The 16,053-nt window shown below is 40.7% G+C and overlaps 1 protein-coding gene across 2 annotated transcripts; it reads right to left on the bottom strand.

Moving 5' to 3' along the window:
- Positions 1–484: 484 nt before the first annotated feature.
- camkva (CaM kinase-like vesicle-associated a) lies at positions 485–8,420 on the bottom strand. Of its 2 annotated transcripts, none has more exons than XM_060069830.1 (11): positions 8,076–8,420; positions 4,030–4,142; positions 3,797–3,928; positions 3,344–3,418; positions 2,972–3,110; positions 2,705–2,825; positions 2,464–2,539; positions 2,204–2,340; positions 2,013–2,091; positions 1,491–1,578; positions 485–1,401 (listed from the first exon to the last, which is right to left on the bottom strand). In XM_060069830.1, exons 2-11 carry the CDS (start codon positions 4,122–4,124, stop codon positions 1,078–1,080), a joined length of 1,266 nt encoding a protein of 421 aa, XP_059925813.1. In that variant the 5' UTR covers positions 4,125–4,142; positions 8,076–8,420; the 3' UTR covers positions 485–1,077. The 2 variants fall into 2 exon arrangements, with proteins under 2 accessions (XP_059925813.1, XP_059925814.1); XM_060069831.1 differs by lacking the exon at positions 8,076–8,420 and adding an exon at positions 5,953–6,729.
- Positions 8,421–16,053: the final 7,633 nt, after the last annotated feature.

The following is a 16,053-nucleotide window of genomic DNA, read 5'->3' as shown; positions in this document are numbered from 1 at the left end:
GTTTATTGTTGGGCCTTCAATGCAAAGAACAAGTTTAGGCTACCACAACGCAGGCCTATATAATATAAATAATTATGGATCATTTTTAAAGCTTGATTCACGCATGTTTGGTTGACGCATGTCTAGAACTACATAGGGCTTTGCCTTGTTATCCTATGCCGATAGTTTTCTACCGATAGACTGATTTGTTGTGTTTTTTTGTTTTGAATTAATTTAGGATACAATACAATTCCAAAAGCCATGGCTATGTAGTCATTTTATCTTTTTTATTTAATCGTATTTTGATTCTATAAAGTATATACAGTTAGTATAAAATAGAATAGCATCAAATGAAGTAGGCATAGTCCATTATAAAGTAGGCCTATATCAATTCTTATTCTATTATATTCTATTGTTGCCTGTGCATTTCTTGTTAGACTATAAATCAGTGAATCGTCAAGATAAAATTCAAATTGCTTGTAAAATACTTCAGAGAAAAATAACGTTTCAGCACTTACAAAATTGCTTAATTTATTGAGAGTCACATGCACATTAACAAATATTTAGCTCAGCTAAAATCTGCCAAATACACAAATCATGAATAAATAATGATTCACAGAATACAATATAAAACAAGAATGCAGACTCTAAACGATTAGCTACAGGACAAAACATCAACATCAGCTGTATTAGATCCCCCAATGAAATGATCAAAATCTTGAGTAAAAAACAAAACAAGACACAAGTAAACGTCACAGGATCCTTTTTTAAATATTTCAGCAGCTAAGAGTTTCAACAAAAGACCTACAGAAAACGAAACAATAACATGTTCAGCTACTGTACATTAGAGCCACCTTTTAGACTGCCTGTCAAAGAGAAACCAACATGAGACACCATGTGCGGGTCGGAATAATACTGAGAAAAAACATTTTGTGGGCCTACACAGATTGCAAAAGGCCAAAATGTTTCGCTTGAACATAGGCCTATACGGCTGCACTTGAAAGAAACATGAATGAAGGCAAGAATCGAATCGCTTACACATTAAATGATCATGTTGTGGGTCTTTCGATAAACAAACATCCTCGTCTTGCTGCTGGGTTAAGCCGTCTTGTCTCCCAGAGTTTGTGCTGGTGTCTGCCCGTTGCGTCTCTCCCCGGCCTCCTCCTCGTCACGTGCGGCCGTCACGGCGGGTGCCTGGATGACGCCAGTGTCTGTGTCTGGAACCTGTTCCTTAGCGGAAGCCTGCTCCGTGCTGCTGGAGGCGGTCCCTGGGGCGGTCCCTGGGGCGGAGGTGGGAGGAGCGGGGCCGCTGTTTGAGGTGAGGGGTCCCGCCACAGCCCCTGGGGTGGGGCTGGAGGCTCCGGATTCCCCCTGCTCTGGGGCTCGGAGTCTCTTCATCAGGGTGGTCACCCGTACAGCTTTCTGTGAGGGGGTCAGAATGCGCGGGTTAGCCCACTCCTCGTCTGACACACTGGACACGTTTGTGTTTTTGGAAAGTAGAAGAGGAATACCTTCCACTTGGCTTTAGCAAAGTTCTTTTCTATTTGTGCACATACTCCATCCTTGATATTCTTATCAGAGGCTGCGTTCCCAGATATCCTGATCAAATGAGGGCCAACATATGGTGAGGGAATGATCTCAGGAATTGCCTATGCCATGAAAAATATCTCTTTACTGTTACTAAAATGTGATTTCATCCTGAACAACTATATCAACAATTATTGCGATGCAAAGGAAATTCAGAACATCTTAGCTTTTAAACAAAATGATCAACGCCGTTTATGAGCGGATGAAGCATCTAGTTGTGACATGTTTCTCTCTGCATTTCATTGTCTGGAACTTAAAGATATTGTGTTTTTGTTGTGGCTGTTGTCTAAGTAGACCTCCCTTCAGGCTCAGTCTTTGACCAGAAATAGACTGAAAGTGTCAAAGGTTTATAACTTGTGATATTATTAAAGTTGCATAAATGTTGAAAGAAAGTGCATGTATCCTAATCGTGTTGGTTTCAAAATCGAAATCAAAACATCTTTTACCATTCATGACCAATAGCCTCCTGTGCGGTTAATCGCTGGTCTTGATCCACTTCCAACAAAGAGGCCACTAGGTTTTTGGCTGGAGAACAAAACAAAAATTAAACATGAAGCCCTGACATTTGTTAAATTGATGCCAACTTCAAAAGACATTGAGTAATTAATATATCCCAGTTAATATATTCAACTGATACCAGAGTCTGAAATGTCATCCCAGTAGGGGGAATCAAATTCATAGTCCCCTGACAGGATCTTCAGGAAGAGGCTCTTGTCGCGGTTGTCATACTCCTCCTCTTCAGCGTCGTTATAGAACGGAGGGTTTCCTGACAAACTGCACACAAAACAGCCATCAAGATGAAAGGATTTCGCTGTGCAAATAAACGTTACACTGTGCAAACAGATGGAGGATTATTCCTCCAAATGTGTTAAAGGTCTTAAATCAGAGGAACCTTACAGTATATAGATAATGACGCCAATGGCCCAGCAGTCAACAGGCCTTCCATACCTCTGCCGCCCAACCACTTCAGGAGCTGAGGGAAAACAAATGGCATATAGTTGAGTAAAGTTGAGGGTAGACTAAATGTTAACAGTAGAAATGAACATTTAAAGGATACGTTGTAACAGGGTTTCTTGTTGATAATTACTGAAACTCCATTAGTGTACTACTAAATTAGTTATTTTTATTTGGATCTTACCAAGATATTCTGGAGTACCACATGGGTCTTTAATGAGTCCATTTTCCATCTTTGCTAATTGAAAGTCACTGATGACAATTTTTGAGTGCTTCAGACGATTGAAGTACACCAAATTCTCCAGCTAAAATGAACAAATAAATGAATGAATCCAATCAATTGAAGTGATTTCAGCATGTTAAAGGTGGACCTATGCCAACAGTCTGGATGATTGGTCTTTCTGGGAGATGCTTTTCTTTATCACTAGGTGTCAGCAGTGCATCCGTATACCTTGAGGTTCCTGTGGACTACTTTCAAAGAGTGAAGGTAGGCCACAGCTTCCAACACCTGCCTCACGACATTACTGGTGTCCCTCTCGGAGTAATAGCCTTGGTCCAGGATCCAGTCAAACACCTCTCTGCCGGTAGCGCTGAAAGATATTCCATCAGGTAAAACACTTTCCCCGGTAATGGCTGCTTCTCAGCAACCATTTCTGGGGTAGTGGCCACAGTAATGGTTTCTGAACACAATGTTTCGTGTTCAGAAACCCACCGAAATACAAAGGCCGATTCATACAGCCAGATACAGATCCACTGTGCTTCCAAGGCTTATATTAACCATTGAGGAAGCTTATATCACAACCTTTTCTCCAATAATACTCACATTTCTACAAAGAGAAAGTATTCTTTCTTAGTTTCAAAGGTATCGACCAGCTGGAGTATGTTGTGATGTTTAACCCTTTGGAAAAGGAAACAAGTGGAGAAATAAGGAATAAGACAAATAAAGAAAAGGGAGAGGTAGAAGGCCCCTTTCAGAATATCCCCATGGGCCGTAGGTAGTGAATAAACTGTAAATACATAATACGTTTGCAAATACTACACAAAATTCTGCAATTGCTAGCAGATTCCATGAGGAGGGTATCCTATCAACTGCTTTCTAAATATATATGCCACTATATTACCACTATACACAAAATAGCTTATTAAATATTAGCATAAATTAAAGGAAATATTAATTCATCAAATTGCAATAAAGTAATGCATGTAGTGATGTATTGCAGAATATAAAATAAAACATATTTAGATCATCATCATTTATAACGCACTCAATACTTACATCTTCAAGATCGTAATCTCATTTTTGGCAGCTTTCCTTACTTTTCTTCCATCCTTTTTAAGGAACTTTTTACAGGTGAACATTTTGAGGGTATTCCTGTCCTTTGCCCGGAATATCTCACAGAACTCCTCACTGAGAAAAACAATCAACATCAACAGAATTACAATTATGAATTAATGACGTTACATGTAAATAATAAATGATCCTGCATGAAACAGTTTCACAGCACTCACGTTTTAACAATCTGTCCCAGGTCATATTTGTCGGTCACCTCTGAGGGATTATTGTAATCCTTCCTGTCCCCAAGTGTCAGACAACCGAATGGCATGGCAGCTCCGGCCCTAGCCTGCAGAGTCACAAGTACAAAAACCAAGAAGGGACAACAGTAAACAGAGATTGACATACAAGGTCAAGTCTGAAGCTGTGATTCAATTTTATTTTAAGAGTTCCTATTTTACCCCCAGGGCTAGAGGGTGGATTTTCAAATGGCTTGTAATGGCAAATCTCTCTGCACCTGGTGAAAAAATAGAGGTCCTTCAAATGATCACTTAAGGTGTAAGGTCACAAAGATGTAAGGTCACTTTTAGATAGCAGTAGTTAAGAATAGTTTCATTCCTAGAGCAGTGCTCTGCCATTTCCGAACATGTTTATATGGAAAAAGTCTTGCAAACCCTTTTCATATATTCGGAAACCATTAAATATAAACAGTATCAAATAAGTCACAACAATGTGATGCTCAATTGTAATACGCTTGATTTTTATGACGAGATGGTGATTAAAATGTGACAGAATGATCTATTTATATCTTATCCTCTAACACACAGAAACGTACCAAGATAGATTTACCTATTTATGTCAATCATTCATTGGTGTTTGTATACTTATGGATGAATATTAAAGTGTGAGGTTTAACTCTAAAACAGGCTGAACATCGCCGGAAGTCAGTTAAAGGATCGGATCCGAAGGCAATAGATAAACTTGTGCATTTATTGTTTAAAGCGATTTTCTATGCAGAATATCTAAGTCCTTGCTGTGAAAGGATGGAAGGCACTTCACTTCTGCTGCATCAGGGACCTTTCTTCTGATGCCCTTCAAAGTGATTGCACTAAATGTTTCCAGAGATAATGTTATCGCCGTTTGGCTGTGGCATTGAAGGATGTTCTCAATGGGAAAAGTTTCAATGAATAAGACCTTGCTGCAAGGTCTTATTCATTTTATCATGTTCCATTTCTTGTATAAGCCACACAGGCACACGGCACTTTAGTATGAGGCTACAAGCATTATGATTATGTGGTTGATTCAGTGTGGGATGTGCTCCATCCCAAGGCAGATTTGTAATGATGACATTTATTTTTAATGTGTTTATGTAGAGTCCTAGCCTGACATCTCCAGACCAGCCCACAAATGGGTTTTAGTCTGGAACCTCTCAGTTCATTTTCAATTTCCAAGGGGCGTTCTCAACAGGCGCAGAGCAATATGCCCTCTGAAAGCGATTGGATAGCCATACAACCAATCAGAGAAACGAAACAAGGGACACATTAGCAGCAACCATCTTGGCTGTTTATGAAAATGCTTAAACTGGGCTCACATAGGGCCCCCCCCTACACTCATACCATACCCACCCCATAATAGATAAATGGTTGTGAACGCGGGCCAGGTCTGCTGGAAATCTATCTGAAAGGGAGGATACGCCAGAGCAAATAAGACATGAGGTTTGTTGGGTTCCCATAGTAAGCTCCTTTACTTGATGTTGAATCATGGAGGTTATTAAGTCCTATCAACATTGCAGATGCACCTTCTCTGTTTTGAGTTCATCATTTTTATACAATCCCATATATGGCTCATCCACAATGAACTGGCGATAGTACAGTCATTTGTGTGTTGTCCGAATTCTATTTGTGGACACAGGTCTGTTGGTGAAAGTCTGTCTATTGGTGTGAAAGGCTGTGGCCATAAGCCAAAGTACAGGATTTGGTGAAAGTCTCTTCAAAGGAACTGGCAGTGCCGGCACAGATGGTCGAACAAATAAATTCTGTGCGTTTCATACATGACGACCTAACTGTTTACTCTGTGGTGCCAATCACATTTAATGTCATTAAACATGTTTTACAATCGATTTTCTTTTATAATAGGTTGATAATAGGTTGTCTACTCACTCAAATCAATGCAAGACCATTGTGAATTTCCCGTTCCCTGATATAAAATCCCTCAGTGCCTTCATCTCTGCTTACCTTTTGGTAATGCTTTGATCGTACCAATGCTTCCCCGTACCTTGAGCATCACTGGCTTGCGTGACCAGTTGTCGGTTGCCTGGTTACCACGTGCAATACTGAATTCAATGCTACGGTTTCTCTTCAAAAGAGGAATTTGCATTATACATAAACACACAAGGTATTTATGTCATTTATTGTATGTATTTATGACATTTATGTGTTTCATCTTTTTAGACGACTCCATTAACAATTTAATGCATTTCCTACCCACTGCCCACATTTAGTGCATTCATTTATAGCCAGTGTATCTTCAGTACGCAAGTAGTTACTCCTGACTTATTGTCCGACCTGTGATGCTGTTTTGAGGCTGGACTCAGTGTTTAATCTTAGACTTAAACTGACCGATGGCCAACTTTTATCCAAATGGATTAATTTGTTAAAATAACATTTTCATTGTCAGTACTATAAAAAAAAGCTTGATCAGAAAAATGTGTTAAATCCACTTTGTGTTTTGTTTTTTTCCCAAAGGTTTCTGAGAACATCTATATCCCTTGTAACCAAATAACTGTTAACATAGCCGTTTTTGACCTGTCCTACTGTCTTGGACATATTAATCACTGCACACAGATGCCATCTATATCATTGACGAGCAAGAAGCTGATTAATCCAATCATGAATAACATTTTTGATGTAGATTTTACTGTCACTTTGAATACAAGCATTAGCCAAAAAGTAAATAGCTAAACATATTAATGCGATATTGAAACAACATAAGCTCCCTTCCATCTTTGATGTGCTTAGGAGCAGCGGTTTGATGGACAGTGACCTTCTTCTCACTGGAACTCAAGGCAAATAAACAAAACCCTTATTTGATCCCGTAGCTATATTCTCTAGATTCATCGCTACACCCTGAACCAGCCGTTGTTAAAATGTTGGCTTATCTTGTGGCTCCAACAACTGAAAAGATGGCATGAGCATTAAGCATAAACAAGATGCTCTTTAGAAACCTGGGTGACGTCACAGACACCGCATCTTGCAGCAATATTTTCCCATTTTTTTCCTGTCTCTATTGGAGACAAAAACTATGAAATATATGAATGAGAATTTGCTTATATGCCCAATTCAATTATTCTAAATTTAAATCCAAACTACAGAGCTATGGTTGCTGATTGGGTTAAAAAATAAGAAGGAAGAACCTCATCTTAAAGTCAGACTTCTGTATGCATCTTTCACATTTTAGCAGTCTAAATGTGGTGTTTAGCCTGAGGAACACCCAAGTGTTGAGCACGAGTATAGGCCAACAGCGCCTAATGTCGACCTTTGCCCGGACGGACCCTCCACACTCCACAAGTGTCCCCGAAGAGGCGCAGCGTCACCAGTCAAGTACAAAACGTGAAAGCTTTATCACTTCAACTGATGAGTACGCTTTTCCACACATTGTGAACTAATCAATGAAACTGCCCCATAAACCTCTCACCCAAGTCCTGGAATTAGATTCAAAACATTAAGTTCGTGTTCCGGAACCGTGAAGTGCGGCAAGATCAGTGTTTAGGGTGTGAAGATGAGGCTCATGTTTATTCATAAAAGACAAGGTGTCGGGGACGGTATGTAACTGTCAGCCTGTGAAATGTGATCCCGAGACATCTGCAGAGGAAAACTGGCTTCGAGCAATGCGCATTTTCTGTTGAATTTCATTCAGACAAATGATACCGAATACATAGTTGCAGATGGTTCAACTCCGCATTGTCCACCGCGGCCGATGCGCAATATTTCAGCGGATAGCCTACATTTACATGGACGTTAGCCTGGTGTTTGCATATATAACAATCATATTTATGGCACATAAAATGCAACGCGTGGATACTGATCGTTTGATTGTGAATAAGGATCGTTTGATTGTAAGAAGGTGATGGTATGTATAACACGTGCAGCAAAAGTTTTTTAAACTAATAGTGTGTTTTTCTAACACTCTATTGTATAAATGAAAAGAAAAAAGACAATAACTGAAATTGTTTATGCAGCGTATTGATAAATGTCCCAAATGACAAAGGCTACAGGCTACTTACCTTCAGTAAGTGCACACTTGGAATAAACGCGAATAATATCCAAAATGTGGTTTCCTTCAACTTCTCCCGTATAGGCTACTTGATAGACGGATCTCTTGAGATGGCTACAGATCCGCGCCAATTTCAACTCTGCCTCTGCATGCGAGCACCACAGACGCGTAATGGTAACTCTATGCTATGATGCAGAAAGGCGGGGATATGCATGTGTATGGTGTGTGTGTGTGTGTGTGTGTGTGTGTGTGTGTGTGTGTGTGTGTGTGTGTGTGTGTGTGTGTGTGTGTGTGTGTGTGTGTGTGTGTGTGTGTGTGTGTGTGTGTGTGTGTGTGTGTGTGTTTGTGTGTGTTTGTGATGCCCGCGTAAACGTGCGTGCGCATCTGTATGTCTAGTGTACAGATGTTTTTTTTCAGGTAGAAGCGTGCACGCGGTCCCATACTGAAGCTTTGCATGGTTTCAAAGATGATCCAGAGATCATGATTCCACATAGAAAGGGCATGTCCAATTTTCAGTATTTAGTCAATCTGGGGCGGGGGACATTTTCTGATTAATTCGGAATATGTAGAATATGCTACTTTAATCCTTATGAAGGTTGCACTTGAGATCCAAACCATATGTTTGTTTCTACTTTCCTGGCCACTTTCAACACCCTGGCTTTCCAGCCAATCCTGAGAATGAAATGGTTGGTTTTTGCTAATTTAATCTGTGAGCAGCAGCGTCGGAAAGGAACTACTTGCCCATTCTCTTTCACAGCGTAAATAAATAAATAATTCTGAATGATGTGGACCAGGCTTGGTAGAGGCCTAGAGCCCACAGTCAAAGGAGACCGAGTTCTACAAAGAACTAAGTGTTGTTCCTTTGACTTGGATATGGAGTTATGAGCTCTAGGTTAAAGTCTGTTCCAGTTAAATTGTCCACAATAAATGAATAACCCAATTATTATTAACTTGAAAAATAATGGGTGAAAAGATCATGAAAATACAGTCTAGTTTATATTTTCCCCACATAAAATACATTGAGGCTTTCAGCTGAAGATGATGTCAATGTGAGTAACATAATCAATATCATCCTCTTAAATGCTGCAGTCAGTTTCTGTTTTAAAAATAAATCCAGAACATTCAAAACACTTATAACACCTCAGTGTTGTGTCCTTGGTGTTTATATATTAAATTATTTATATTATTGGATAGTGCACGGCAACTTGTCCACAAATACACAGAGTGGACTAGGTAAGACACTGTTGTTAAATGGAGTCATTGCCCCATAAAGAGTCCATTGGGATGTAAGGTGACCGTCTTCGGCACTTGCTTCCCACCTGCCTACAGAAGCCAGCTGCTCGCCCCACAGTAACCATAGCAATATCCCAGGAGTTTTTTTTCTAAAACACATGACTGATCATTCAAAGTAAGTTGGGCCGAGGTGTGTGTGTGTGTGTGTGTGTGTGTGTGTGTGTGTGTGTGTGTGTGTGTGTGTGTGTGTGTGTGTGTGTGTGTGTGTGTGTGTGTGTGTGTGTGTGTGTGTGTGTGTGTGTGTGTGTGTGTGTGTGTGAGGGGGGGGGGGGGGGGGTTGTGTGTGGGTTTTGTTTGTGTGTGTGTGTGTGTGTGGGTTTGGGTGGGTGTTTTTCAATGACACTACAGATTGAGTATCTTATGGTTTAGCCTAGACACACAAATCAGACTTTTGAATTAATATCCAATGTCTGATGGCAGATGAGCTCAAATCTGGGAAAACTGGCCTTTCATCTTATTTTTGTTTCATGTTTGTTTCGACCAATGATGTTGCTGAAGGCGGGGATCTGTGAAAATGAAATTGGTGAAAACTCGGCCAACAGTACTAACGGTAAAAAGCTGTCTGTAAAGGTTTCCAATCAACACTGTGTAGACAGTAAACATGAAACAAGGCTTAGTTTCCTGCTGTTTCTTTATGGCCAAAACTCTACGATGCCTCCCCCTAGAAGTTCTGCAGCAACATAGGTAGACTTCTGGATCCGAGACTGACTTTGGTGCATCTTTAGGGTGACTACTTTTCTGTTCACTGTAATATTACAAAAAAATTGATTAGGCTTATGAAATGTGACCCTTTCTTGGACAAATTCAATATTAAACAATATTAAGACAATTGTAAACTATGTCTCACCAAGTTCACGGGTAAAATGTTTTCTTAATAAGTTTAGTGGTTTGTGAAATAAGCAGTAGTGATTGACAGGCAAGATAGATGATCCGAACCGATCAGTGAAGAGATGCCATAATTGGTCAGAAATATGCCGGGAGCGGTCTAAAACCGAAATTGGCTCATTCAGAGGCTGACGCAGTCAACTGGAAAATATGTTTATACGGCACACTTAGAAGGAGGGATGGGCCATTTCTAACAAAAAGCAACCCAAAAAACGTGGTTAAACCCTTCCTACAGCACATTTAAGTTAACACTATGGGATGTTGCTGCATGTCATTCTGGATCAAATGTAGTTAGAGGGAAGGATAGGCCTACATAACTTTAAAATGACTACATATCACATTAGTATTTCCATTACAGTCTTGTTAAAAAGGCATATTAACAATATAAGATGTTCAACCATGAATCATGTCTATAGATTTTTCTTCAGCGCTTCTCATCATGGATAATTATGGAAAATTACAAATATATACAATCATAAAAAAGAAAGTAACACGGCTTCTTGGACCCATTCTCAATTCCCTCCCCCCTCCCATAGGGGACACATAATGCAGTCTTTTATAGATTTATATCAGCTTTAATTATCCGCAAGCAGGCTGCTGACCGTGCTGTCGTAACAGCAACACATGAAAGTGGAATTTGCGTCACGGGGGCCAGCTCACGCCGCACGCTCGTCGAGACTTGAACATGTTACCATGGCTGCACGGCTCGCCGATCCAGTGTTCCTTTCCGGTTTTTCTCCTCCATTCATCTCGCTCTTTATCCCCCCCCCCCAGTCAAACAAACACACACACACACACACACACACACACGCACACACACACACACACACACACACGCACGCACGCACGCACGCACGCACACACACACACACACACACGCACACACGCACACGCACGCACGCACGCACGCACACACACGCACGCACACACACACACACACACACTCTTAAAGATGTTGCAGTCGCGCTGTCTTATTATGTTAGGTGTTTGTGGACGTTTTCGGATGAAGACTCTAAAATGGACACAGCTACGCATTTGATTAGATAGAGCATATTTATGTGGAAGACAGCTGACGTGTGCTCATAGCTAAACGCATTAGCAGCTACATGTGTGTCGTACAGCATGATTTGGAGACGAATCCGAAGGGCTTTATGGTTGGTTACTGAAGCGCTTTCTTTTGACCATACTGCATTGGTACTTGGGAGGAAAAAAAATTGTCAACTTAGTTGTCATAGAAACCAAACCCAATAGTCATGTTATCTGTGACAGAGTGCTTTCACTGGTTAGAGCTGTATTGCGTACAGGCAAGAATACACACTCTGACGCCTATAAGGGCTCACGATTCTTCATGTCATTATCCATCAGTAGCAATTTTACATCTTCATATAATGATGAATACAAACATTATCCATAGGCTACTTATGAAAGGAGGCCGATGCAGCCTTAATAGTAGGCCTACTACGACTGATACTACTAGTAATACTTGGAACCACCATCACCAGTCTAATCAACCAGTCTCATGTAGTCGAACACAGAGCAGATGCTGGACAGCTCCAGGGATGGCCTGCCCTTTGGGTTCTGTTGTCTCACCATGAATGCAAATGCGTGCACAACTCCATGCAACTCTGTTTAAAAAATAAAAAAGATTGAGGAAGTATCCTCCCTTAATGGACATCTAATAAGATCCCAGATGGGATATAACCACATTTCCCGTAGGCACATCTTATCGAATATCTTATTCTGTTTCGCAAACATGGTCACAAAAAATATTTCTGACGCACTCTATAGTTGAATTAAGCTGGTTGTCTCCTCTTCGACGGACTTCAAACGACTGTAGAATGTTGGTGTATTTTAGTGTCTCTCTATTGTTCATATTTCTAGTCTAGGGACAGGCCAGGGCCTCTCATACTGGTACAAGGTGTTCCCCAACATTCTGCCATTGTTATGTTTCAACAAGGTTGAACCGACCTGGTCCTCCGGGACATGGCCAGGGCCAGATACCTTATCAGTGCTGAGAGTGCATCTGTTTTCGTGTTATTCATGTATCCCCTTTTTGTATAATACTCGCCCCAACCCTTTGGTTCGACGAGAAGAGGGTTCGACAGCCAAGGAACAAGTCATCGACCACCGGGTCCACTATAGATTATTCAACCTAAATCTGTATCTCGCTGTATTACATCCTGGAATAAACCATCTATTCAACCCTCTAATCCAACCTGTCAAGCTGCTTTGATTTCGACTTCAAGAATTACTACTACGACTGAAAATACACAACGCAGAGTCTGTCTGAACAGTTTAGAAATAAGCTGAAATCTAACACGACCTTGCGTGATGAATGTGATGTGCCTGTGGAATGTGATGAGATCTTACCTAACCTAGGCCTACTATGTATACCAGTCGAACCGAAGACCAGATCATTTTCTGGGCATTGTGATATCATCAGGGGCCAGCTATATTTCCTAGTTTTGTGATGCTTTGAGGAAATTGTAAAAGGCCTGAGACCCTTAAATGGAGCAATGCATGTCAAAGCTACAATCTATGATGGGCATATGATTTATGATGACATTTCATTGATGTGATGTGGTGCCTGATATAGATGTTTCACTTTAGAAATGGCATCCAGGTCGGAGATGCAGTTATTTGAATTTATGATGATACGGATGCTTAGTTTCATTTGACAGTACTCAGAACAAACAAACCGCACATACCAAACCTAATAAATAATATCAGTTTTCACAGGAAAACGTGCTAAATACATTCTTGCCGCCGTTCACCATTGGCGTGGAAACGGGCAGATGGTGGCGGCGTCATGGCTCTCAGTTGGGCCGGCACGAGTGACTTCTTACTGACTCCAGGGGACCAAGTGGTGTTAGCAATTATCAAGTGGTACGCAATAAATATAGAGACGGAGTTGCATTATTGGACACGGCAGGAAGCTGGACCGACGTGAATAAGGGAATGAACATTGAGATTGGGTGTCCCTCAGCATGGGTTGACACATCTATGGCTCTCATGCACATCAGTGGATTCCATCTAGACCAGAGCCTCTAGGGACAGCTCAGGGTTCGGAGTAGAGCATCTTGTCATCGGGGTTACTTGTAAATAGAAGGAAATATATGAATAGACCAGACGCGGGGCTGAAATTCATAGCAGTTCGCTAATTTTCAACCATATCTCGCAGCCTTCCTACACACCATTGGCGTCAAATGATGAGGTTGCCATGGCAACAGGCTTACAAACCACAACAGGGCTTTTGGAAGAAAAACACAAGTGCCTGTGAGGTGCTTGCACAGACTGGGGATAAGCAGAATATAATTATTCTCTCTTATCCCGCATACTATGTCTGAGATAAATTTTGAGGCCTAGATAACGAGAGGAACCTGTTTTCGTACATATTGTGATCACAGACAAGTTTAACACAACATGTATACACAGAAAGCTCTTCAGAAGGGCTGGGGGAACAACTTCTCCTCAAAAAGGGGATATCACACGAGTGTGGTATTTTATATGGCAATTGAACCGAACAGCAAAAACTCTGTATTGGTTTTGAGTGGCTTGTGGATCCTGGCTTCTCAATCAGACTAGAAGTACAGAGGTTAATATTGAAAATAATTATTGGCAGGTTATTTATTAAATACAAAAAAAATGAAACGGTACCCACATATATCTATAAACCATTAGACCATTGATTGGCACTGTTAAAGAGAAAAGGGCCTTCATTTTGGCACTATCATTTAAAATACAGACACATATTGACACCATTCCATCCTTCTAGAGAGAACGACAGTCTCTTCATCTGAGGTGTTCTTGAATTAATACAAACCTAAACGCTGTGTATTCATGTTTAAGTTGGTCCGAAGAGATCCATCAACGTATTCACCTGACCCAGAGTACTTTTACAGTTTTAGATGTTGTGCTTCTAATCTGAGCACAAAGGCCACGGTGGTTCATCAAAGCCTGGATGGAGACTGGCGTCTATTATTGGACCAAACAGCAGCCATGAAGGAATGTGGCCAAAACAAGCCCTCCATCACGCTGCTCTACTGTTTAGCTTATGGTGGCAGTTGTCCTCAGTGGGCTTTTATCCACCTCAAATATTTATGTTTTGCTTGTGTTTGGTTAGCATTTGAGATTTGTGAGTCATTTGGGAATGTAAATCGGGTAGATGAATAATTCAATGGTTGTTTTCTGGTTTTGACAACAGTATGCAAGTGTTTGAAATTAGTGATATTTTGTGTCATTGTATTGTGGATTCTCCTTGTAAACAAGCAATTCAGGTTGAATCGTTGAGTATGTGCCCCCCATGACCATAACTGGATTATATCATACTTTGATCAAATCCCAATTTTTTTTTTAAGTTGAGTACTTAGATTATTCAAGGTTTTGTTAACTATTGCATTCGCAGTCCATTTTCACTGCGTCATAAGAAATATGTTGCTGCAATGCTGACTGACTCACATTAATAATTGACGTGTAGGTACATCTTAAAGAAGTCAGTTGGCATCACCTGTGTGTAGGGCAGGAGTTCTTTGTGAAAAATACAGAAAATAAACATTGCTACTAAATTGACATCGAGCCATTTAAACAGTAAAATGTCTCTTTGTACTTCTGAGAAAAGGGAGCACATCGTTGGGTTTCAAAACGGGCCGATTTTGATTTGTTTTCTCCAAATAAGAAATCAAAGTGTGCAGCGATGGCTTGTCTTCGAGAACTTGCGTGAGGGAATATTGAGCGACTGAAGCTCGTCTGTGTGTCTCTGTGGCTCACTGCGTTGGCCTTGTGTCGCTGTGATGCTTTCACCACATTCAGTGTCAGCTTTTCAACACACATATATGCCCATCTGTGGAGACATTCGCTAACAGCAGAGATGGGAACACACACACACACACACACACACACACACACACACACACACACACACACACACACACACACACACACACACACACACACACACACACACACACAGAGAAAACATTTCTCACCATCTGCGACCTCCCAGCACTGCAGCCTCCCTCTGAATTCTGTGCAGACAATGAGAGGAGCTGGGTAGAGGTGGGACGATGGTTCGTCTATTCAGGTATGTACTGATAACACACATGCTCAAGGATAATCTTTCCAGTCAGCAGAACAAAAAGGTGAGAAAGGCAATGGAAAGCACTTGCCCGATTTTTTTCCGCGGTGAAAAACACAGGCTTCACAAAACAAAGACTTTTCTGGAGACATTATTTATAAAACTAATATCAATGAAACACTAAAATTACCCCAAAAACACTAAATTAGTTATTTCCTAAAGGTGTTGCATTATGAGGATTTTCCAGTGGACAGATACTCTATTACTTCAGGGATGAACCCAGAGACCCATTTCTTGTTGCATGCTCTTAGTCTATTATACAATATTTATTCCTATCTTTGCAGATTGATTTACAAGTCGAAACCTTGAAAATCTGGAAGACCTTGAAGATTATTGAATTTCCAACTCCTTCACGACTACTCACACACGAATGAACAGAGTATATTTGCACACCACAGTGCAAAACTGCTGCAAGGTGAGAACATTGCAATTGCGTTTGTATTCTGTGGTAGACTTTATCTCTGAGTAGCGCTGTCATTACAGAACATGCACTCATTACTATCAAGGGGGAGACTGTACAGCTGCACAGTGGCGAGCATGCAACTAATATAGCTGCATCATTTAGGATACCCATAGTAGTTGTCTATATGTCCTGTAAGTCAAGCACAAATATATGATGCAATGTGTGTTGGGTGGAGATTATAGTTACAATACGGGGAACTTGAATAAAAAATAG

The sequence above is a fragment of the Gadus macrocephalus genome, chromosome 13, assembly GCF_031168955.1.
Source record: "Gadus macrocephalus chromosome 13, ASM3116895v1".
In the NCBI taxonomy this organism is placed as follows: Eukaryota; Metazoa; Chordata; class Actinopteri; order Gadiformes; family Gadidae; genus Gadus; species Gadus macrocephalus.
This window is presented reverse-complemented; position numbering and strand designations above follow the sequence as displayed.